This window comes from Amblyomma mixtum, chromosome 1 (assembly GCF_055824585.1).
Source record: "Amblyomma mixtum isolate Tamu chromosome 1, ASM5582458v1, whole genome shotgun sequence".
NCBI classification, from domain to species: domain Eukaryota; kingdom Metazoa; phylum Arthropoda; class Arachnida; order Ixodida; family Ixodidae; genus Amblyomma; species Amblyomma mixtum.
Genome location: NC_143012.1, coordinates 288,213,300 through 288,237,016, shown reverse-complemented (window position 1 = coordinate 288,237,016; position 23,717 = coordinate 288,213,300). Strand labels below are relative to the sequence as shown.

Here is a 23,717-nt window from a genome sequence, read left to right as displayed (position 1 = left end):
CCACACTGTGCATGATAGAGTAATCAAGCGAGCGCCCATGCCCTTTTTCTCTGACCTGTATGCACTGTTACCGCAGCAGGAAAGCTGCAAATTCGTGTGCTCTGCAAGTTTCTTTTAATGGAGTTGAAAAGGTACCGGTACCGCTAAGCTGTTTCAGAAGTAAGGCTTTTTGACGGGCGAGTTGGTATATATTCATATTTGAAAGGCTGTGCGCTAAAAAGACGTTCACGGGAAAAGGGACAGAGACGACCGGAAAGAAGCGCCACTTTCAACTTCAATGACGACAAAAGAAGCCAGGCGCACTTATATATCCGCTGATAACCAGAGATGAGCTGCGTGACGGAGAGTGAACCCAACAAAAGAGAGCGTAAAAATGCATATCTAAGTGAGAATATCAGAAACCAAAAAATGTGAACATATCAAACACCTGCCGAGGTAAGTTAAAAAAGGGGAATTCATATCGGCTGATAGCAATGCATAACAACATAGGAGAACAGAGCTGTATGAAAGATGACACTGAAAAAAGAGGATAACACCATAAAAAATGCCTAACAACATGACGAAATTTATAACAAAGAAAAGAACAAGTGAGAGATAGGGATAAAAAACCGTGTAAAGGGCGGCAAATAAAATAAAAGCACATCAAAAGATCTAAAAGGACACTAAAACATAGAGAAGCGAACGGGTTAATAGTCTAAATGTACCCATCCAAAAAGGTAAGTTCATTCTTAGAAAGGTTAATAGAAGGCGTGCGAACGGCCTTGTCTTTCCTGAGGTGAATGAAAAGGGCCTCAATTACTTCTCTTTCGGTTTTGTCCTGAGCCTTAGCTAGAAACTTGGTTTCATTAAACTTGGGGTAGCAGTTCTGGCAACTGCTGCAGTGTAACGGAAGGTTACCTCCAGATCTGTTCTTCATGGTGACGTTGTGCCTGCAGGCGCGCTCATTGAAACATTTCCCGGTTTGACCCACATACACTTTGCCGCACGTCAAGGGAATCTCGTACACTACATTGGCAGTGCATTGTGTGTACACGGTTTGATGCTTGATATTACAGGCCTTCTTAACACGCTTCCTGGTCACCATTGGACATAATTTCGCCAGCTTGCAAGGAGCCGAAAAAACCAGCTTAACCCCGTGACGAGACGCAACTTTCTTCAAATTGTGTTGAAAGGCCATGCAGGTAAGGCATAACCTGCACAGGTTTCTGTTCTGTCTGATGTTTAGCATGCTCCGATTTTTTAATCTTTTGCAAAAGGTTTTCAGACATGTTGGTGACCAGATGTGCAGAGGAAATTTGGTCGATCTGGCACTGGTAACTTTCACCTATCTTGTGGGCGCATGCAGATTTTTCTATTGCAGATTTCATGCAAAGAGATGCCACGCTTTACCAGCTTGGAGTGGGCACTATCATAGGGCAAAAGTGACTTCTTTGAGCGCGGCTGATAAGCCCAACACACATGAGCATTTGTAAAAATAAGCTGTAGGTCAACAAACTAGAGTCGATCATGATCTGCACGTTCATGCGTGAATTTCAGACCCCTCAATGAAGAACAGAAAGCAGTGAGAATTTGTTTTACAAGTGTATAAGCGGCACAGTGTGTAGGTGCGTTAAGAAGGACAAGATAGTCATCAGCGTATCTGAAAATACGTGATATCCCTGCGTCCTTCAAGCTAGCTTCAAGGCGCCGGTCAAATGACGCCAGTAAAATTTCGCATAAGACCGGTGCGACTGAGGAACCTGTACAAATTCTGGCCTTTTGCAAGTGAACGTCTTTTTAGCGCACAGCCTTTCAAATATGAAGCTGTTTCAGCTGTTGCGTCTCCCCCTTAGATAGCGTGCAGGTCTTCGCAACAGGTATCAAGGAGAGCACCTTGAGCCTGATGGCTTTGCACGGTCAGGTAAACGTTGCAGACAGAAGACAAGAGATAGAGGGTGGTAAATATAGTAGTATGCACACACACTCACAGTGGCTGTTGCTCGACGATGGAGTCCTTGCGCAGGGGAAACAGGTGCTCCCACTGCATGGGCGTCGGCTGCAGGGGCGGCGGCGCGGTGGGCACCCGCACGGAAGGCTCATCGCTGCCCAGCAGCGTGAACACGGTCCACAGGCCCGACAGGTTGCCCAGCTCGTCCGCGATGAAGGGACCCCGGGCGCGGACCCGCACCACGGGGTGGCCAGGTTCCAGCAGGAGGCTCAGGTTGTGCACTCGCCGCCGGTCAAGGAAATCGTCACCATCACCGCAGGACGAAGGCAGTTATCAATGACACGTTATTCCCCCTAAGCTGTCACCCCCCCCCCCCCCCCCCCCCCCCCCCCCCACCTCCTTGACTCGCAGTCGGACACGCTGCCACTCTGAGGGAACCATCGCCTGTAAAAGCCTATAGGGCCGAAGCAAAATACGCCTAGTCAGTGCCGCTATCCTCAGTAAAGTGCAGCACATCAGCCAGCACGTGCCGTTTATTAAAACCTGATTATCTCTGCACCCCCCCCCCCCCCCATCACACCCATGGAAGATTCCTCATTCCAATTGTGAATGAACTCATGTATAAGTGTTGTTGACGTACTATGTGTAAGATGTGGCACATTCGCCCCGTTCGTCGAAACTATTGCAGGCTCTTTTACTCTCCTCTCAACCTTCTGCTCCTTGCAATGCTGAGCGTGAGCGAGGACTGAGCCGTTCCTGTGTACACGTAATTTGGCTTCGGACCATTCAGTACATTAAAGGGATACAGAAGCAAAATCTTAAAATTGAACAAAAACGCTGAAAATAGATTCTCGGAATGTAATTAGAACGAAATGTAGTCGTCATTTCACAAATTTTGAGCGGATGGTTTTATTTTCGATGTTTTATGAGCGCGCGCCAAGCCCTCTTGGCCGGCGCGAGGTGAAGAGCATGACGTCGTGACACCCTCGTCCGACAGGCAACCGGTCGCGTCACTCGAAGCGCGATGTCGCACGGCAATTTGGGTAGACCAAGCGATAAGGCTCCCAATCTCCGACACTGCCGACGCAGAACTGACAAACCCCGCGAGTAGCGATGGCAATCGTGTTTCTGCGGGAACAGTGGGCGCGCGGGTGTTATGACGTCTAGCCGCAGCTTCCACAGGCGGCCGCCAGGTGCAACGATACGGCAATAAATCGCGAATAAAACATGCTATCTGCCTTTTTTCGCAAAAATTCTTGTCGCATTTATCAATTTTAGCAGTCAACCTCTTGTTTACATGTAGAAGAGCAGCTCCAGAAGTTTGATTCAGTATCCCTTTAACACTGTGGAAACTACCATTTTTTCCGCTGGAGCTGAAGTCCCATTAACTGACCGTCGGCAGTATTATACATCTTTAGCATACCGGAGACGTATTAGCGGAGTCGTACACCGGTTTAACGCACACCTCCTGCGCACGCGTAACGACATGGGTGGGGCCAGGCAGGGCCACTGCGCGTGCTGAGGAAGAGTTCGGTAAACCGGTATACGCCTCCGCTAATACGTCTCCGGTATGCTAAAAACGTCTTTATCTCCGAAACGCTGCCCGCTTGTGTCAGTGCTCGCCGTAATATGAGTTCAGACATGTACCACTGTACGCCACATCCATTTCGAAAGAGCCAGCGCTCTGGTGTGGTACGATAGTGCCATGGGCGGCGACTATGAGGCTCTCGAAATCTGTCAGCATCTGACGGCTGGAAGATGACTGGCCCAAGCGCCTCATAAAAAGCATGAAGCTTCGGTGTGCCACTAGGTTCCACTACTGTATACGGGGGAGGGGGTGTTCCCCGCCGCGGTGGCTCAGTGATTACGGCGCTCGGCTGCTGACCCGAAAGACGTGGGTTCGGTCCCGGCCGCGGCGGCCGAATTTAGATGAAGGCGAAATTCTAAAGTCCCGTGTACTCTGCGATGTCAGTGCACGTTAAAGAACCCCAGGTGGTCGAAATTTCCGGAGTCCTTCACTACGGCGTCCCTCATAGCCGGAGTCGCTTCGGGACGTTAAACCCCAAAAGACCAAAACCAAAACCTGTATACGGGAGTGCTCAGCTTGTGCTTTGTTGGCGCTGGTGGCGACGACGACTTTCTTGCAAAGCGGGTGCACTACCACTGGCCGAGTCGTGGCCGAAGAAAGGCAACCCCGCCGGCAATATTGCAAACGCAAGGGAGAGAGAGAGTCAGGGCTGCGCCGATGATTTCAAAACCGTTGCCGGTTCGCGAAATTCGCTGCAGCCGTTCTTTTACACGGCAGCGACAACGAAACAAGTCCGCGCAGGAAAGAGCGCGAGTTTGTTCTGAGCCGTTGTTTACGTCAAGTTTCTGCAGTGCGCAACAACACTGAAAGTAGGTCACAGCTGGACACTCGTATGAGTGCGAAGTGACAGCCGTGGAGGACGAATCAGTGGATTATCTTTGCGGCCAACTGTTCAACAATAATAGAGAACATGGCGACGCAAGTGGGCACTTCGCACCGCCAAAGAGCGGGAAGCGCATCAGCCTACACTTTACCAACAGAACATAGTGCACTGTTCCCGGCTGTACTCCTCTGTTTCGTAACCCCAGCCCGAGTTTGCTTATGCAACTATTTCATCCACGGAAGTCTGCCTAATAGCATCAGCAGGCGCCATATCCGTTTGGGGAATAGAGCCAGTGTTATTTTCTTTTCTCGGCGCTCCTCACGCATTGCATAACGTGCACTGGAATATTGGATTGCCGACTTAATATCTTAATATGTCAACGTACCGTGATTTCCAGTTTACAAGTTACGCCGCTGCATAAGCCGAACTTCCGTAAACTACCCTTGACACGCAGCCCAAGAGCTGGAGCGTGCAGCGTTACATTTCGTCATGGACTTTTTACGAACTTACACAGATTTATTTGTAAACACATCTCTCTCGCTTAAGAAAATTCCTTACCTAAGTGGCGGCTCTTAATTTGGCTGGCGCGATGAAACTGCGGGAACAGATCTGCACAAGCGCGCTGTTACGTCTATTTTTTCTATAAATACGTATAACGCAAGCGAGACTTTTTCTTGTTTGTTGCCAGTGACCCAGTGAAGAAGCCACAATCAGTGTTGGACGCCAGCATGCTACATGGCAGAAATTTAACCAGAAAGCGTATACATACTGCACACACACAGCAAAAAAAATAAAGAACCGCGCGCAAATCGGTTTTATGCGTTCAAACAGCTTATTCTTTGCGATCGTGACCAGATAATTTTAAGCAAAGCAGTCAAAGTCTGAATGTTCGCAGTCTGTCTCAAACAGATTGTGTGTTACGGGGACTGGAATAGATTCGGAATAGCTAACCGCTAGAGATGAAACAGTCTCATGACGCCTCTAGTGCATTAAGGCCATGCTTTATGAACCTTATTCGACCATTCCAACTGTCGTTTTTAATTGGTATTTCTTGCGCTAGATTGGTTTGATTGGGTTTCGTTTACTCACCTTTATTATAATGTGCACATTCATGTATTTTAACTTCACCCAGTGCTGAGTTTTTGTCTTTCGTCTTTATTATTTTATTTTTATTTCACACCAAATCTGTGCCTTTGCCTACATGTGTGTGTTTCTGGGATCCACACGTGCCTCCGGCTGTGGGTCAAAACAGTGTTTGACAACTTGTACGGCACAAGCGGAAATAAAATAAAACGAAACCAGTGCAAGTGGCGTGTCTCTATGGCCCAGCGTAAGCCTCGCCCAATTCACGCTATTCCATAAGTGACATATCCTGACCCAAGCAACCACGCTAGAAATAACCTCATGTCTCCCTCGCCTGTCTTGCATCGGCAGTACCAACAACCCGAATTCCGAAAGAGTGCAGCACACTGCGCAGTAATATCACGCATTTCACCCTAACGCTTGAAGAAACGCGCATATGAGCTGCAACGCTTTACGAGTCATAGCGCGAAAAAAAAAAGTGGCTGTGGCTCAACCACCTGAGATCACCTCGAAGAGACTCCAAACGAGGTCCTTTCTTACCCTCTATCTATTATCAAAAATGTACCCGGATGACTATATCCCCGAGTGCAGGTTCTGGGGCGAAACAGACACGTATGACCACATACTATGGCAATGTAAAGAAGAACCTCCACCGGAGGATCTAGTACGAATTCCTTCTGTTGAGTGATGGGAGGCCGTGCTGGTCAGCTCGGACCCGGGCATTCAAGCCTTGGCCACCGAGTGGGCCGCCCAGGTCGCCGCCAGCCATGGTTTGGAGGCCATCTAGCGCGGACCGTCTGCATCTGCATTTTTGACGGAATAAATGTTTTCCAATCCAATCAACTCAGCTGAGCCAGGATATAGAGAGCGAAAGCTCTGTTAAGCATGGTTAGACACGGTTTAGCATTGGTTAATCTTTATTATTTCAAGGCTTAAGCGAGAGCAAAGTGTTTCAGCGAGAGAAAATCCCGAGATGCATCACGTGCCACAAGTGCAAGAGCGGAGGTCCAGAGCGGAGGTCGCGGCAGCGGCGGACGCGACTGCCAAGCTCAAGAGCGAATCACGTGACACATCACATGCCTCAACTGGCGAGGAGGAGCGACCGAGCAGCAGAGAGCGCAGCGGTGGACGTGAATAACAAGCGCGCAGCTGTAGCGACGAATGTGAAGATGAAGATCGAGGCACCAGTCACGCGCGATTTTGCACATGCGGCGCGCCTCCCTTTCGGGGTCAAATCTAAAAGCCAGTTGACCTTCAGGGTCAGCATGGGAAGAGTAGAGCTTTTCGCTCGAAAACTTGAGAGGAAAAAAAAGGCGACTTGCACATCAGAAAAGAAAGTATTGTCAAGTAGCTTGCCATTCGCCTTTTTTTTGCTTGTTTGCTTTTTCTGCATTGTGCCCACGTAGGACATGAAATATAGAAATCCTTTGGCTTTCATTACTTATTTATTAGAATGTTGCACGCATATAGCTTAAGAGTACTCCGTGTTCGCGACGATTTCTTCCTCATTCCCCAAGCACTCAGGCACCCACACGTGTTGACATGCAGACGCCTCAGGAGAGAACAGCGAACAAACAGAATCACCGGCTGTGCGACGGTTTGAACCACACTGTCACAGTGGGCACAACACAAGACAATGAAGGTACCGCCTTTCAACTGCAGTTGAAAGGCATATAGATCTTATAAAAAGTTGTAGCGCAAATAGATACAGACCACAAGAAAGACAACACTTGTGTGTATGAAAGCGCTTCTATGTTGTCTATCTCATGGTCTGTGTCTGTTTGTTCTGAAACTTTAGCGAGGACCCGAATTCAAACACGAAAGGGAGCAAAGAAACTGTTCGATTTACGCGGAGTTCAAATTAAAGAGATCGTTTCTGATGCACATGATGCTGACCAGCTCAAAGCATCCTTTCGAATAAACCGGAGGATCGAATTAAGCGAGTTCGAAGAAATGGGATTTCACTACAGTTCACTCGACATGTTTCTTTTAGAGCGAAAAGCCCTACTCCTCCCATGCTGAGCCTGAAAGTCAACTGGCTCTTAGATTTGACCCCTAACGGGAGGCGCGCCGCACGTGGCTATGACGTCATGCCATGTGACTCGCTGACGCCACAGCTACGCGCTTGACAGTCACGTCCGCCGCGGCGCTCCGTGCCGCTCGGCCGCTCCTCCTCGCCAGTTGTGGTATTACGTGATTCCCTCTCGCGCTTGGCAGCCACGTCCGCCGCTCCGCCGACCGCCGCTCTGGACGCTCGCTCCCGCACTTGTGGCACATAATGCATCACGTGATTTGCTCTGGCTAATATAATTGCAGTGCTTGCTGGCAGAGCTCTCGGTCTCCGTATATCCTGGCTCAGCTGAGAAGAGCCACAGCTACATTTTTTTTTTCTGTTCGCGTGCGTGTGGGGCGAGTTCCATTTCTTGCAAATCCATTTCTTTATTCAGCAAATGATCAAGGTTTCAACGCGATGAACAGTTTTCTTCCGCATGTTGAGCTGCGTACGTGCAAGTTCTCTGCGCTTGTGCATACTTACTCCCTTCACTTGCGAACTGCTGCGGAAAAAACGACTATTTTCTTTTAAAGTGAAATGTATGGATGCCGAGTTGACGCAATTTACTCTAAACGACCGTTCACTCTATGGCCCTCGTGCTTTCTACGTAGCAGCAACAAGGCTTAAACCATGTCACGGCAATCCCACACGTCCGCTCGACTAACCCCGGCTATACATGGTGCACCATCGGACGACCGACGCACAGTTTAATGGTCACACGAACTAAGGCTACTCCCGTACGAAGAGCTCCTTCGCCCGATGCCATGGGCTAACAGAAAAGCATGAACGCCCGACTTCCCAATTACGGCGCAAAGAAAGCAGGGATTAGCGACTAACGAACACGGCATGAAAAACGGGCACGTGGCGGGAGAGGAACTCAAATAATCAGAGGCACAGCTGCTAATGCAGAAGAAGAGAAAAAAAAGATCAACGTCTACTAAGCAGTGCAGGATTAAGAAATAACAAGGTGTTTTGCCAGGAGACGAGAGACCTTCCAGGAGCAGCCGGGATGAGGACACCAGCAGCGGTGGAATTAAGCAGGGCGTGCAGCGTAAAATGTACTCGCTAGTAAAATAAGTACAATTCGCGTACGTGCGTGCGTGTGTGTGTGTGGGGGGGGGGGGGTGAAAGGATCACAATTTTTACGGCTATCTTACTCTATTTGTCCAACTGAGGAAGGTCGCACTACCGATCGAAACTGTTGGTGAAATAAAGTAAGAAAGCCGTACAAGGTTCGATCGACCCCTTCATTCTTCAAGTTCTCTCTGGCCCATTATATACATATATATATATATATATATATATATATATATATATATATATATATATATATATATATATATATATATATATATATATATATATATATATATATATATATATATATATATATATATATATATATTGGAACAAGCGCCAGCCAAATGGCAGCTCTGTTCGATGCTCTTGTCGAAGGTAAGGCAGGGCTGTGTAAGAAACGGCGTCACGATAAATTCCCGTTTCAAAATGACCCTGGCACTCTAACAGCAGACTGCGAGGCTCCAGCGGCTCTTACTGAACACGCTAGTAGATCTCACGCCGTTTAGAAGTTGACACAGAGATATAGAGGTAAGGCCGTACAGACAGAAAAAAAGAAGCTGGAGCTGGTACGCATTACAACTGCCCCGCTTTGATATGCCGCTGTTTGCCGAATGTCGCGAGATATTGGTTCATCCCATTGGCATCTGATTTAAACAGTTTTTTTTAAGATCATCTTCGAAAGGATACGATATGACTCATTCCCCGCGATTGAGACACTGGTCCACGTTTCCGTCAACTCGGGGATGAAGCTCATCACCACCTGTAAAAGAAAAGCAGAGAGAAATAATTCGCTTCACCAATCACAACAGAGCCCTTTCGGAAAAATCAGTTTTGCTATCTGGACCCAAGATCATAAACTGACAAGGCAGCCAGCCACCTTACAAAGCCTAACACCGTTACCCTCCCGCCCTATATCTTTGGGCCTTCCTTTTTGAACACATTATTTAATTGGTTTGGTTTGGTTTATGGGGTTTAACGTCCCAAAGCGACTGAGGCTATGAGAGACGCCGTAGTGGAGGGCTCCGGAAATTTCGACCACCTGGGGTTCTTTAACGTGCACTGACATCGCACAGTACACGGGCCTCTAGAATTTCTCCTCCAAAGAAATTCTAGCCGCCGCGGCCGGGATCGAACCCGCGTCTTTTGGGTCATCAGCCGAGCACCATAACCGCTGAGCCACCGCGGCGGCACATTATTTAATTCATCATGTTTTGAGATTGCCTTCTGAAGACGTGGAACATTTTCTTCTAAAGGCTCTTCTTTTACGACAAGTGCCCAACACTTGAATGGTTAGGCGTGGTATTAGACAGCGCCGTTCGCATTTCCTGCCGGCTCCAAAATTGACAGCTGTCACTGCCAGTTATTCGCAGCGGAAGAAACCGAAAACTCCGCGAATTTTTTTTAATACATGCAAGTTTTGCGCAGCAGTACTACCCGAACAGAATGAAATAACACCTTCCTACAGAATACCGCGCCTCTATATATCTTCATGATTTCCCGTGATTTCGTTCAGAGATAACCGTTGTATCTTTTTGTTGTTATGGTACGCTTTGGCAACAGATCTTATTCCCACTTGTCGCTGTCAAGAACTACATGTGGGCATTGCCTCGTCAGCCGGTTATTGGACGCGTCATTTTTGGCGTGTAGCGAGTCACAGTGATTTCATTACTCATTTCTAGCGTGGGGCAGAACTTAAGAAGGTAATCTAAACAAGCTACTAAAAACACAAAAAAAGGCCTACGCATCATTGCTAACGTATCACATTTACAGTCTACCTCACAGGTCTTTAACCAGTTCAATATACTCAGGGTTAGCGATCTATTCAATCTACACCACCAGGTCAACACAATGTAGGAAAATTTCAACCTGCCGCATTAATTTGATTCTGTGTGTCACGATGTCCTCCTAGTTAAACTGAACAGGTATGGGATCCGCAGAATACCACTAGAATTAATAAAAAGCAATCTGTCAAACCGCTATCAATATGTCAGTTTTTATAAATATATATCTCCCGTTCTGCCAGTTAAAAGAGGCGTTCCACAGGGATCTATTCTCGGGCCCTTGCTGTTCATAACATATACACAGGGTCTGTTCTGAAAGTAGTAGGACTGATTTTTTTAAATAAAATTTATTCATGAGAGTAGTAAAAACGATTAGAATTTTTCAAAGTAGCACCTTTCCGAACCTACAAGCTGCTGCTAATGAGTTTCCCAGTTTTCGTACGCCTCCAGGAACGCCTGGACCGGAATGCTGTTTAGCTCCCTCGTCACGGCCTGTTGAACCACCTCTACCAATCCGTGATGTTTCCCCTTGAGCGTCGATTTGATTTTCAGGAATAGAAAAAAGTCTAGCGGGGCCAAGTCGGGGCAGTAGGGGGGCTGAGGCAGCGTTGCCAGCTTGTGCTGGGCAAAAAATCGGGGTCCTCATTGACATAATGAAGAAGATCCTGGCAGATCGCTCTCCGGTTGGCCTTTTGCTCCTCTGACAACACTCGCGGCACCAACTTCGCGCACACTTTCCTCATGGCTAAGTTTTCTGTCACGATCTCAAAAACTTGGGTTTTAGGAATGCTCAAGTCATCAGCAATCATTCTGATACTCATCCTACAATCGTTGCTCAGTAAATGTTTCACTCGCTACACATTTTCATTGGTCTTGCTGGTCGAAGGGCGTCCGGAGCGGTCGTCGTCTTTCACTCTTTCCTTACCTTCTCGGAGCAGCTTGCGCCTCTCAAAACAACACATGGTTTACCCATGGCAGTGTCACCGTCGGCCTCCTTAATCATGTCGTGAGTCTCTTTGCCCGTTTTACCAAGATTTACAGAAAATTTGGTCGCGTTTCGCTGATCTGGTAAACGCTCCATGATTCTGCTTGACGAGACGTTTCGACAGGGGTTCACAGTACAAGCGACCTGCTCTCTTAAACGGCTGAGACCCGACTGGCGATTTTCCCCAGCATTCCCAATATCCCCCTTCAACGATCCTGCACGCGCAGACCGCATCTCGCCCGCCCGTTCGCCCAGGAAAAAACCAGTCCTACTAACAGGACGGCAGCAGCCTTTACAAGATGCCTAATCGTTGCATGTTCTTCGTGCAGATCCTCGCGGCTGTTGCTGTTTCGCTTTTTTGCGACTTCGACTCAAGAGCGCCTGCGCAACCATCAAGCTTGCGGCACGTGGATGGGACCATCAGCTTCGCTACGGACTGCCATGTCACCCTTGTTGGTGATATACCTGGCGTGCTCCCCTGGGCACCTGACGGCTTCCCACGTGCCTGTCTACACCGTCCAATCACCATCGGCCCTTGGTCTACGTCAGCTCTTCCTCGGACTATAAATCGGACCGCACCGGCGTACCGCTTCAGTGGGCAGGACGGCAGCAGCCTTTACAAGATGCCTAATCGTTGCATGTTCTTCGTGCAGATCCTCGCGGCTGTTGCTGTTTCGCTTTTTTGCGACTTCGACTCAAGAGCGCCTGCGCAACCATCAAGCTTGCGGCACGTGGATGGGACCATCAGCTTCGCTACGGACTGCCATGTCACCCTTGTTGGTGATATACCTGGCGTGCTCCCCTGGGCACCTGACGGCTTCCCACGTGCCTGTCTACACCGTCCAATCACCATCGGCCCTTGGTCTACGTCAGCTCTTCCTCGGACTATAAATCGGACCGCACCGGCGTACCGCTTCAGTGGGCAGGACGGCAGCAGCCTTTACAAGATGCCTAATCGTTGCATGTTCTTCGTGCAGATCCTCGCGGCTGTTGCTGTTTCGCTTTTTTGCGACTTCGACTCAAGAGCGCCTGCGCAACCATCAAGCTTGCGGCACGTGGATGGGACCATCAGCTTCGCTACGGACTGCCATGTCACCCTTGTTGGTGATATACCTGGCGTGCTCCCCTGGGCACCTGACGGCTTCCCACGTGCCTGTCTACACCGTCCAATCACCATCGGCCCTTGGTCTACGTCAGCTCTTCCTCGGACTATAAATCGGACCGCACCGGCGTACCGCTTCAGTGGGCAGGACGGCAGCAGCCTTTACAAGATGCCTAATCGTTGCATGTTCTTCGTGCAGGTATGTTACCTAAAGAACGCTCACTGCGTTCGATCTGATGATCGTTGTTTGCTGCTGTTTTCCTTCCAACACAGTTTTGTTACCTTCTGTTCAAATGCTGTATTTTGCTTTTCTCGCCTTCTACAAAGCGGGGACGTTGAACAAAACCCAGGCCCCCCTAAACGATCAGTCTCAGCTAACTCGTCTAAACATCTTAGTGGGAAGCGGGCAACGCGTTCCAATACTGACTTGTCCTCCACTCCGGGGGTCGCAGATGTGCTTTCTCAGCTCTCGCAACTGATTGCTGGTCAAGAACGAATCGCTAGTGACATTGCAGATATTAAGAAAACTTTTTCCGCTCGTCTTGATGTCCTCGAAGCTCGTGTTTCATCACTGGAATCATCTGCAACTCCTTCAGCCTCTGAGTCATTGAGCGCTAACCTCCGTTCGGACATTACCTCATTAAAAAAAACAATATCCAATTTGGTTGTAAAGAATGAAGACTTAGAAAACCGGTCAAGGCGGAACAATCTTGTTGTGCACGGTCTACAAGAGAGTCCTGATGAAGATGGCGCCAGTTTATTGTCCAAAATTTGCAAAATATTTACTGAAAATCTTCGCATAGAATGTCCGCGCATTGAGCGTTGTCATCGCATCGGCAGACCCAGTGATGGACGTACACGACCTGTCATTCTAAGGATCCTCGACTTCAGTGAGAAGATTGTTGTCATGAAAAACGTATCGAAACTCAAAGGGGAAGATTTTTACATCACTGAGGATTTCTCTGCGAGCGTCCGTGCCCTTCGTAAGAAAATATGGAATGCATCTTCCTCGCTTCGTGACGGTGGTTCAAAAGTGAAGCTTCGGTACAATCACGCTTTCATTGATGGTGTCAGGTACACATGGGATGAAGCTTCAAGTAGCTTGAAACGGGACCCCCACCACGATGCGACCGAATCTCCTGAGCTTCATTCGTTACCCTGTCATGAAGCTACCGAATCTAGTGAGCTTCCTCCGTTACCCCGTTGACGTTCACCTAGCTCGCCACCAAGTCTCGTTGTCTTAAATCTTAATGCTAGAAGCATCTCAAACAAACTCCCTGATCTTCTCGCGCTTGTGTCCTCCCATGACCCTCACATTATTGGCATCACTGAAACCTGGCTACACCCTGACATATATGACTCTGAATTTACCCCACCTGGTTACCTTGCTATCCGTGCTGACAGGCATGAGGGCAAAGGAGGTGGTGTTGCTTTACTTCTGCGTTCTTATCTTAGATTTTCTATACTTCCTGCTCCATGCAACACCGAGTCAATTTGGTGCAAGCTTTATTTAGAAAAACAGACTGTTATTATTGGCGTTTTTTACCGACCCCCCGGAACCTCTGCTGATGTTTTGCACTCTGTTGGTCAGTTCATACATAGCCTTTCAGTATCAAACATCATCTTCATGGGTGATTTCAACGTGCCTGGTATTCACTGGCCATCGATGTGTTATTCTGGCCGTGACGCTTCTTTAGCAAAAGAGTTGATGGATCTCTCACTCTCTCTTGGACTCACTCAAATAGTTACGCTTCCCACCAGGCTGAATTCATTGCTAGACTTAATCTTTCTAAGCCCCAACCTAATAGACACCGGGTTTCAGTGTACGGTTGTCGATGGTATTTCTGACCATGAAGCAGTTCTCCTTACCCTGTCCCGCTTCTCTAGTAACCCACAGTACTCCTTCACGTCATTTCCGGATTTCCATCACGCAGACGACAACTCCGTAATCGACAAACTAGCCGAGTGCTTCGACGCCTTCTGCGCGCTCAGCCGTGACGGAGACGTTAATGACCTTGTTGAATATTTCGAAAAAATTGTTAGACTGTGCATTAAAGAGTTTGTTCCCGTCAAAACAAAGAAAAGAAATCCTACTCTTCCTTGGATTAATCGCGATGTTTTACAGATGTCACGTCGTGTGGCCCGGCTGAGACGCACGGCACGTAACAATAACCCTGATGTTGTTGCTCGATTTCAAGCTGCAAAAAATGAACTTCGAATTAAAATGCACTCTGCTAAAGATTTCTATTTCCGCGTTGAGCTCCAAGGGCTGCTAAGAGATAACCCTCGTAAATTTTGGCGCTCTGTTCTACCCTCAAACACTTCCTCCACCTCATTTGTTATTAATGAAGAAATTGTGACTGACCCTGTTCAAATATCTGATGCATTTAATGCCTACTTTCATTCCGTCTTTGCACGTGATAATAACATGATTCCACCTTTCAGTCTTCCTAATCATGATCATTCTATCTCAGATATCATGGTTAGCACTCCGGGGATTTTAAATCTTATCTTGTGCCTTGACACAAAAAAATGCGCTGGACCGGACTGTATCCCAAACACCTTCCTAGCACGTTATTCCCTCTGGTCATCTCGATATCTCTCAATTATATTTCAAAAATCTCTTTCTACTGGCATTGTCCCTTCCTCATGGAAACTCGCCAATGTACTCCCTCTCTATAAATCCGGCAACAAACAACTGCTTTCTAACTATAGGCCGATCTCTTTAACTGCACATTCATGTAAAATCCTAGAGCACATTATCTATAAACACATTATGGAATTTCTTGAAGCAAATAATCTTCTGTCCAGAGCTCAACACGGGTTTCGTAAGGGGTTTAGTACAGTGACTCAGTTAACCGAATTTGCACATGACATTCTTCTCAGCATAGACGCCGGTAACCAAATCGATGCTATATTCATCGATTTCTCAAAAGCTTTCGACACGGTCCTTCACTCTAAATTGTTATGCAAACTAAAAGTAATTCTCAATAACTCTCAACTCGCTGATTGGATTGCCGATTTCCTCTCACACCGCTCCCAGTCTGTTCGCTTCAATTCCGTCGATTCTTCCTCAGCCGATGTTACCTCAGGTGTTCCCCAAGGCTCTGTCCTTGGCCCTTTGCTATTTTTGCTCTATATTAATGATTTACCTGACAGTATAACCTCCAAGATCCGTCTATACGCCGATGATTGCGTACTGTACCGCACTATCAACTCTGTTAATGATCACCTCCTTCTGAATGAGTCTTTTGGTATGTTCCGTGACTGGTGCAATACGTGGCAGATGAACATCAATTTCAGCAAAACAGTTGTCATGTCTTTCACCAACCGCCTATCACCTTCTAATTACGACTATGCATCACTGCAAAGGGTTCATGAATATAAATATCTTGGCGTCGTTTTTTCTCACAATATGCAATGGTCAAAACACATCGATTACATCACAGCTAAAGCTCTTAAAAAGGTAGGTTACTTGCGGCGCACAGTTCGGGATGCTCCTAAAGAAGCAAAATTGCTCATGTACAAAACTCTAATTCGCCCCATTCTTGAATACGCTTCTAATGTCTGGAATCCATACAAGCAATGTGAAATCAATCAAATAGAATCTGTGCAACGTAAAGCTGTAAGATTTATTTTTCGCCGCTACGACTTTCATTTTTCACCCTCATCTGCGATGTCTTCCCTAAACATAAGCCCGCTTGCATCCCGCCGAAAAACTGAGTCCTTAAAACTTCTTCACTCCATAGTCCATTCTGCTAATTGCCTTTCAGAGGGTAAGCATATCTCGTTTTCAAAACCATCTGCAACCAGGAGCCATCACGATCTTAATATCCAACCTTTGTTTGCCCGCACTAACGTTTTCAAATACAGTTTTTTTCCGCGCACTGTGGAGTGTTGGAATTCTTTGGATGGCAACATTCGTGCACTATCAATCTCTGATTTTGCGTCGGCAATTGAGTCGTAGCATTGTATGTTGTTTTTTTAGCGTTTATATTTGTAATGCTTGTAATGTACTCTTGTATGCGTGGAATTGTTCCACATTTTTGTACCCACTCCTGCTATAGCCCCTTGAATGGGGCTGCAGTATTTTCAAATAAATAAATAAAATAAATAAAAATGATTTATGCTCTATTCCTAATACCCCAAAACTAATCATGTATGCGAATGATACCAACGTGTTTTTCTCTAGCCATTCACTCCCGGAAATTGGACATGCTGCCAATAACTATTTGCTCCACATGCCTACTTGCTTAAACACAAATAAATTACGCTTGAACATTGCGAAAGCGAAATACATATTGTTTGCACCGTAAACAAGCCTAGGAAATCTGCCATAGAAATTTTGTTTGATGGCAAAAGGAATAGCTCAAGTCAAAGCCCAAAAATGTTTAGGTGTGTGGTTTGAAGAAAGCTTATCATTGAATTTTCATGTAAACAGCCTCATAGCTGACCTTAGTAAAACAATTGGCTGCCTCTTTAAGATTTGCCCACTCATCCCTCAATGGTTACGAACTGTTCTTTATTGCCCACTCTTTTATTCCAAGTTTTCCTACTGTGCTTTAGTCTGGGGGGGAAATCCGACTGTGCGGCCTGCCCGTGCCCCCCTCCCCGCCACCGAATACGGACCGGTGCGGTTTCGGCTGCTAGGTTTTGTTTCGGTGCAACGCACAGCGGTGAGTGGAGCCGCCGGAACCCACTCTTGGGGTTGCGAATCCCCAGGAAAGGTTCAGCAGACTTTCCGCGACATTGTGAGCGTGTCGTGCCCACGATGCCCGTTGCCCAAAGTGGGAGAGCAGGTCCGAGATGGGAGACGGACTGGGCACGTGAAATCCGGCTCAAAAGCAGAACTGGTGACCAGAACGACTTGTTTGCTTTTGGCGTGGTCGCCCCGGTAGACGCGGTCGGGACTTAGTCGTTTTGCCGTTGGTGTTCGCGCCTCGGTAGACGCGGTTCTGACTTAGTCGTTTTGCCGAGCGACGAGATCGCCCGGGTAGACGCGGTCGTTCCAAATTCGCAAAAAACGAAAGTCACACGGTTCCCTCTCGGTACGAGGGCGTACCACCCAGCCGCGGACGCGTTGGTTTCCGATTCCGGAGAGCTCGGTGCCTCGCGGGGGCATGCGGCTGGGCGAACCAAGCTTGGGTTTTGGGGAAGTCGCCTTTGGCCCGAAAACAGGAAAAGTGATGGAGTAAGTAGCACATTCGGGAGGCCAGTAAGCTCCGAAACGCGGGAAAGCCCGGCGGTTGTCTGAGTAACGGTTAGTAGACCTGGCGAAATCGCAGGGAGACATCAAACGGCTATACCTTGTGGTAGCATGTAATGATAACTGCGGACATCAATTGAGACTTCAACCATGAAGACGTGGGAGAATGGAGTGGAGTTTCACATACTATGCCAGGGGCGATCGTCGGTGGGCACGAACGCCGCGAAAACCGTGAAAGGATAACTGTTGCGTGTGCGAGTACCAGCGGAGTAAGAGCCGAAGCACCGAACGAGTGGTGTGAAAAATTTGTCATCTCAGTACTGTGGGACGGTCGGGGTGGCGGAACCTGGTTTGGGTGAGGGGATCCTAGTCGAGCCCCTGTAGGTTTTCCCTGTCTCAGACGGTCGGAGATTGCCCACGAAACGTTCTCTGTGGTATGGGAGTACGCTCGACGCCGAGGGCCCACTATTGGTGGACTGAGTGCACGCCCTTCAAGGAGGCCTGAAAAGGAACTCAGGATAAAATCAAATCAAATCTGGTCAAAATGCCTGCTGTCCCCAATCCCACCTAATTCCCACAACCCAAACCAATTTCCAATTTCCCATCCATTTGCCCATACCTTCCGCTACTTCCCAGGGGAGATCAGGGGAGTCTCCCCGGGCCCGCTCCCCCGGCTGTGGGTCGCTACAGTAGCTTTTCTCCCTTTTATTTTACTTTTCCACCCACGGGTGGTGAAATTACAATTTGCCTACGGGTCTATTCTTTTATTTTATTCTTTTATTCTCCGTAGGGAAACTTTACGGCCATCCAAAGTAAGGAAGGACGAATTATGGACGACAACTTATTGAATATCGAACAGCTAACCTTCTGAATAAAATGCAAGAATTAACAGATCTGAGTGCTAATATCTCCAAGAACACGCTCAGAGCTCGCTGCTGGAAAATAACTTGGAATTCAATTAATCTGCCATGTTTACGTTCATATTTTGTATTTTTCTAGGAGTGCATTACCATTTTGAATCTTGCTGTTGTGTGTTGCTATTAAGATGTTGCTATTATGTTGTTGCTAAACTTGCAACAACCAAGTTCAGAATTGTGTACATTTACATCTTTGTACTAAGTATTCTGTGTTGGCATGTACGGTTTATTGTTTGCTGCGTACGGTTTTTTTCGTAACATAATTCATTTACCTTTTTTTTCCCTCACTGCTGTGACATTGTCTTATTTCCCCCCGAAGATTTTGGTGTCAAACTTTTCGCATAAATCTATGTTAAATGACTGTTTGTGCCAAACTGTATGCGGGGCAAGAGCCATTGCCTTTGCTCTTGCTCCTCTTTCTGTATCAGAAAGGAAACAAATAAATCAAATCAAATTACGATCCACAAGTTCTTTGTGATATGTTAGCACGTTTGTTAAATGATATATATATATATATACATATATAACTTGTGAATCGTAATTTGATTTGATTTATTTGTTTCCTTTCTGATACAGAAAGAGGAGATGATAAAAGGGGATGCATTAACAAAGTAAAATCACTCCTGAAGAAGATCGGTCTTCCGATCGAAACGTCGAGTCGAATAAATATGTTTCCTTTAACGAAGCGTATACTTCGATATATATATATATATATATATATATGAGAGAAGCCAACAGCCACAGAAACCAAGGGGCAGAGGGGATTTTTAATTCATTTATTTTTTTTTGTGGTGTTAATCAATTTATAATATTACTGAATATGTTATCGCTTAAAGCTAATTGATTAGAAAAGCAGAAGAAAAAACAACCACATGCCGCCGGTGGGATCCGAACCCACGACCTCCGACCATCCGAACCCCACGCCGGTGGGGTTCGGATCCCACCGGCGGCATGTGGTTGTTTTTTTTTCTTCTGCTTTTCTAATCAATTAGCTTTAAGCGATAACATATTCAGTAATATTATAAATTGATTAACACCACAAAAAAATAAATGAATTAAAAATCCCCTGTGCCCCTTGGTTTCTGTGGCTGTTGGCTTCTCTCATATTTATAACGAGCCCCTCATTCCCTTTTCCTTATATATATATATATATATATATATATATATATATATATATATATATATATATATATATATATATATAATCATTACCAGCTGACTCGACTAATTTCATGCACTGTGTATTATTCGCTCGATATATGCAGTGTGATGAAATTTATTTTAAGGCGGTTGTTTGCATCTTCTAATACGTTTTTGGTTTTGTTGCACACTTCGTTTCATATGGGACGCAGCTGGTTGTGTCTTAGAACAGTGTCTTGCGTTTTTCGCTGATGTCAGTGCCTGCTAAGGGGGCCAAGGACACCTCAACCCGTGTTTGAACGGCTTTTTCGTTGGCTCCTTTTTCACTGTATAGCGAGGGAAAGAACAAAGAAAGACGAAGACGAATATCCTGTCTTAGTCTGTGGGTCATACCGAGGATTACGTCGCATTTCGAGTAACTATCACCCGGGAAAAAAAATATCGTGTTATTCGCACCTTATGGGTCAGATTACACGGCTAAAGGTGTTTCGAGGCTCATTGTGAAAAAGAAAAGAGCAAACCAGGATCCAACGTGTCGAGACCGTTCTCAAATGCAAGGTGCTCGAGAATGATCGTCCATAGACCTTGCACTAAACCTGACTCTTCGTGGTAGAAAATTGAAAATTGGTTTTAATGAAAGGAAATGACGCAGTAACTGTCTCAAAAATCTCGGTGGGCACCCGAACCGCGCCATAAAGGAAGGAGTGAAAGAAGAGAGAGAGATAGAGGTTCCATAGTGGAGGTCTCCGGAATAATTTCGACCACTTGGGAATCTTTATCGTGCGCCGACATCGCACAGCACACCGCCTTTTGCGTTTCGCCTCCATCGAAGCGCGGCCGCCGCGGTCGGGTTCGAACGTTTGCCTATTTTGTAGCGATCATCCAATATGGCGTCCTTCGTTTTAATGAAGACTGTGCTAACTGTTAATAGTCATCGCGTTGGCGGTAGGAAGAAAAGGCATTCGAACTGCTGTCTTAGGCGTTCATAAACCCAACGCTAGCCACTTTTTTCATTTCCTTTTCCCTTTAACCCATCCAAAACCTGGAGCGCTTGGCTAAGCTCGGCGGGGCTAAAACAGCGGGATCTAGCCGAATCGATGACACACGTTGTGGGGTACTAAAGGTGCACTGAAGAGGAATCTGAACTCGTAGTTTTACCGCTGGAACTCTATCTACACGTTCCGAGCGTTCTTGGAAACTTCGAATTATTGCCCTATGCGGCCGATTTCCCTAACTGAAATCGAATTAACGTCGGGTTCCCGCCCCCTTTTTTTTTTTAATTCCCCGTAAACGGTGGGAGGAGTCGACCAACCTTTCAGCCAGTCACGTGGTGGCTTGGCATTCTGCCATCGGCGAAGTGATACGTAGTGATCGGCGAAAGCAAAGAGTCCACGCGTATTTTTGATTCCATGCGCCTAATTTGCAGCCATGTAGTCTCTGACTAGACCTATTTATTCACGGATACCTAAAAGAAACAAAATAAAAGCGAAAGCAAAGCCGCCATGCGACTGTCTGAAAGGCACTCCATGCGTTGGTCGACTCCTCCCACTCTATGCGGGGTGCGGGCAATTCAAAAAAGAAGGCGGGAGCCGTACGTTAATCCGATTTAATTAGGGAAATCATCCGCAGAGGGCAATAAATCGAAGTTTCTAAGAATGCTCGGAACGTGTAGATCGAGTTCCCGCGGCAAAAAGACGAGTTCAGATTCCTCTTCAGTGCACCTTTAATACGTCTCCGAAGTAAAATTATTCTGCTTGACTGACTGACAGTCGGGATTTACTGTCGTCTGTTGCCTGATCATCATCACCATAATCATCAGCCTGACTACACCCACTGCAGGGCAAACGCCTCTCCCACGTCTCTCCAATTAACCCTGTCCTTCGCCAGTTGCGGCCACCGTATCCCCGCAAACTTCTTAATCTCATCCGCCCACCTAACTTTCTGCCGCCCCCTGCTACGTCTTCCTTCTCTTGGAATCCACTCCGGTACCCTTAAGGAGCAGCAGTTATCTTTATTATCTGATATCCCGCTCTAAAAGACAGGCGCCCGCACATACATGAACTGCCGATGTCAGTACGCTTTTTGACATCGCAAGACACAGAAGATGAGCCTTATGGTGTATTCCAAACGGCGAACCGGAGCGGCTCTTCGAATCCGCGAAGGAGCAAGATATCCGTCGCGGCCAAATCAGAACTCAGGATCTGAATCCAAATCGCCCATTTAAGCACGCTCCTTGATTTTGTGTTGCAAGAAAACTCGCACCTGTACACCTTAGGGCATCACCTAAGGACAATACCAAAATACATCTCTCCTTAACAAGTGGCCCCATACATGAGGCCAAAGAAATTCGAATACTCGGACTCTTCATCCATAACCAAAGAAGAGTAGACACAACATTGCACAAGCTCCGCAAAATTGGAGACCAGGTGGGCCGTATGGTCCGTCGCGTCTCCAATAAGAGAGGTGGTTTGCGAAGCAAGGATGCAGTTCGGCTGGCCCATGCTTTCGTAATCAGCCGAATCCTCTATTCGGCCCCTTATCTACACTTGCGGAAGCACGACGAAGACAAAGTTGAGGTAATACTCCGTAAAATGATGAAGAGGGCACTTGACCTTCCTGTCTCCACCTCCAATGCGAGACTTCTTGCATTGGGAGTGGTGAACATCTTTCAGGAGCTCAAGGAAGCCCATCTCACAAATCAATACACGAGGCTAGCCCAAACGAAGTCGGGCCGGGACTTGCTAGCCCGGCTTCACATCCAACACGATTTCCACATTCAGGAGCGGGTCCGAGTGCCCGAACTCTAGAGACGCGCCGTCAGAGTTCGACCCCTCCCCACTAAGATGGATAAGGAAGACCATAGTGGTCGTCGCCAGGCTAGGGCGGAAGCCTTAGTGCGCCACTATGGCAACAAGCAAGGTGTCTACTACGTAGATGTAGCCGGGCCGACCCACGGGGGGTGGTACACGGCCGCGGTCAGACATCAAGAAATACAGGTGGATGGGCTCTCCTTTCGAGCCCCAGGCACAACACCAGCTGAAGACGTTGCTATCGCCCTAGCTGCTTCTGATACCAAATCAAAACACATCATAACAGACTCGCGTTCGGCGTGTAAAAATTATGAGGCTGGCTGGATAACTCCACTAGCTGAACGAATACTAAGAGACTGCAGCCGAGACACCGATCCTACTCCCCGCTGCATAGTTTGGACTCCGGGCCATCAGGGCCTAGCAGGAAACGAAGCTGCAGACGCGGCGGCCCGAGCACTCATTCACCGGGCATTCCCATTGGCTCCTGAGCACCTGAAACCTGAAGGTGGCTCTTTACTCTCGTTCAAAGACATAACATCTTATTATAAGGATAGGCACCGCGTGTACCCAGCCCCTGCAAAGGGACTGGGGAAAGCAAACGAACGCGTTCTACTATTCACTAATACAATGCTGTGCCCGGCAGTATTAAAACACTTCGTTCCCGCGTTCACTGGCAGGTGCAAACACTGTGGCGAGGTGGCTGACACCTACCACATGGTTTGGGCTTGCCAGCGCAACTCAGCTCTCTCCCCTCACCCCAACCCTACCAGAGAGGAATAAGAGGCGGCCCTGCTTGGCTGCTCGGACCTTCAGGCCCAAAAGGCTTTGGTCAAGAGGGCTAAGCTGGCGGCTTCGACCAATGGGGTCCCGGAATAGGGACTCCACCCATTGCGGGGTTCTTTAAGAGAGTCTCACCTCTTTTATTAAATAAAGGTTTTTCATCATCATCATCATCATCGATAGGAATGCACCGTTACAAACTCGCCATTTCTTGAAAAATATACACCTAAGTGCTGCCTTTCATGAACGACAACCTTGCGAATTCTCTGTATTCCACTAGCTCTTCTCTCACCTCCCACTGCATTCACATCTGTAAAGCAAAAACTGCATGTGATTACATCAAGGCTACAACTTACTGCGCGCTGCGTGTACAGTATGTATCTACTATCGCGTGCTATCTCACTAGTCTGCTACTACCACGAGTGGATGAATGGCATCGTTA

The 23,717-nt window shown here is 47.3% G+C and overlaps 2 protein-coding genes across 2 annotated transcripts in view; one reads left to right on the top strand and one right to left on the bottom strand.

The window, feature by feature from the left end:
• LOC149371979 (P protein-like) overlaps nt 1-23,717 on the bottom strand; it is a 299,148-nt gene that overhangs the window by 269,869 nt on the left and 5,562 nt on the right. The window contains exons 2-3 of the mRNA XM_089566332.1: nt 9,242-9,314; nt 1,968-2,208 (exon numbers count right to left, since the gene is read on the bottom strand). Of these exons, the coding sequence (XP_089422458.1) occupies nt 1,968-2,208; nt 9,242-9,314 (314 nt within the window). The remainder of the gene's footprint in view (nt 1-1,967; nt 2,209-9,241; nt 9,315-23,717) is intronic.
• LOC149371980 (uncharacterized) lies at nt 11,337-14,400 on the top strand. Its single transcript, XM_089568011.1, has 2 exons — nt 11,337-11,341; nt 12,696-14,400. Exons 1-2 carry the CDS (start codon nt 11,337-11,339, stop codon nt 13,627-13,629), a joined length of 939 nt encoding a protein of 312 aa, XP_089424137.1. The 3' UTR covers nt 13,630-14,400.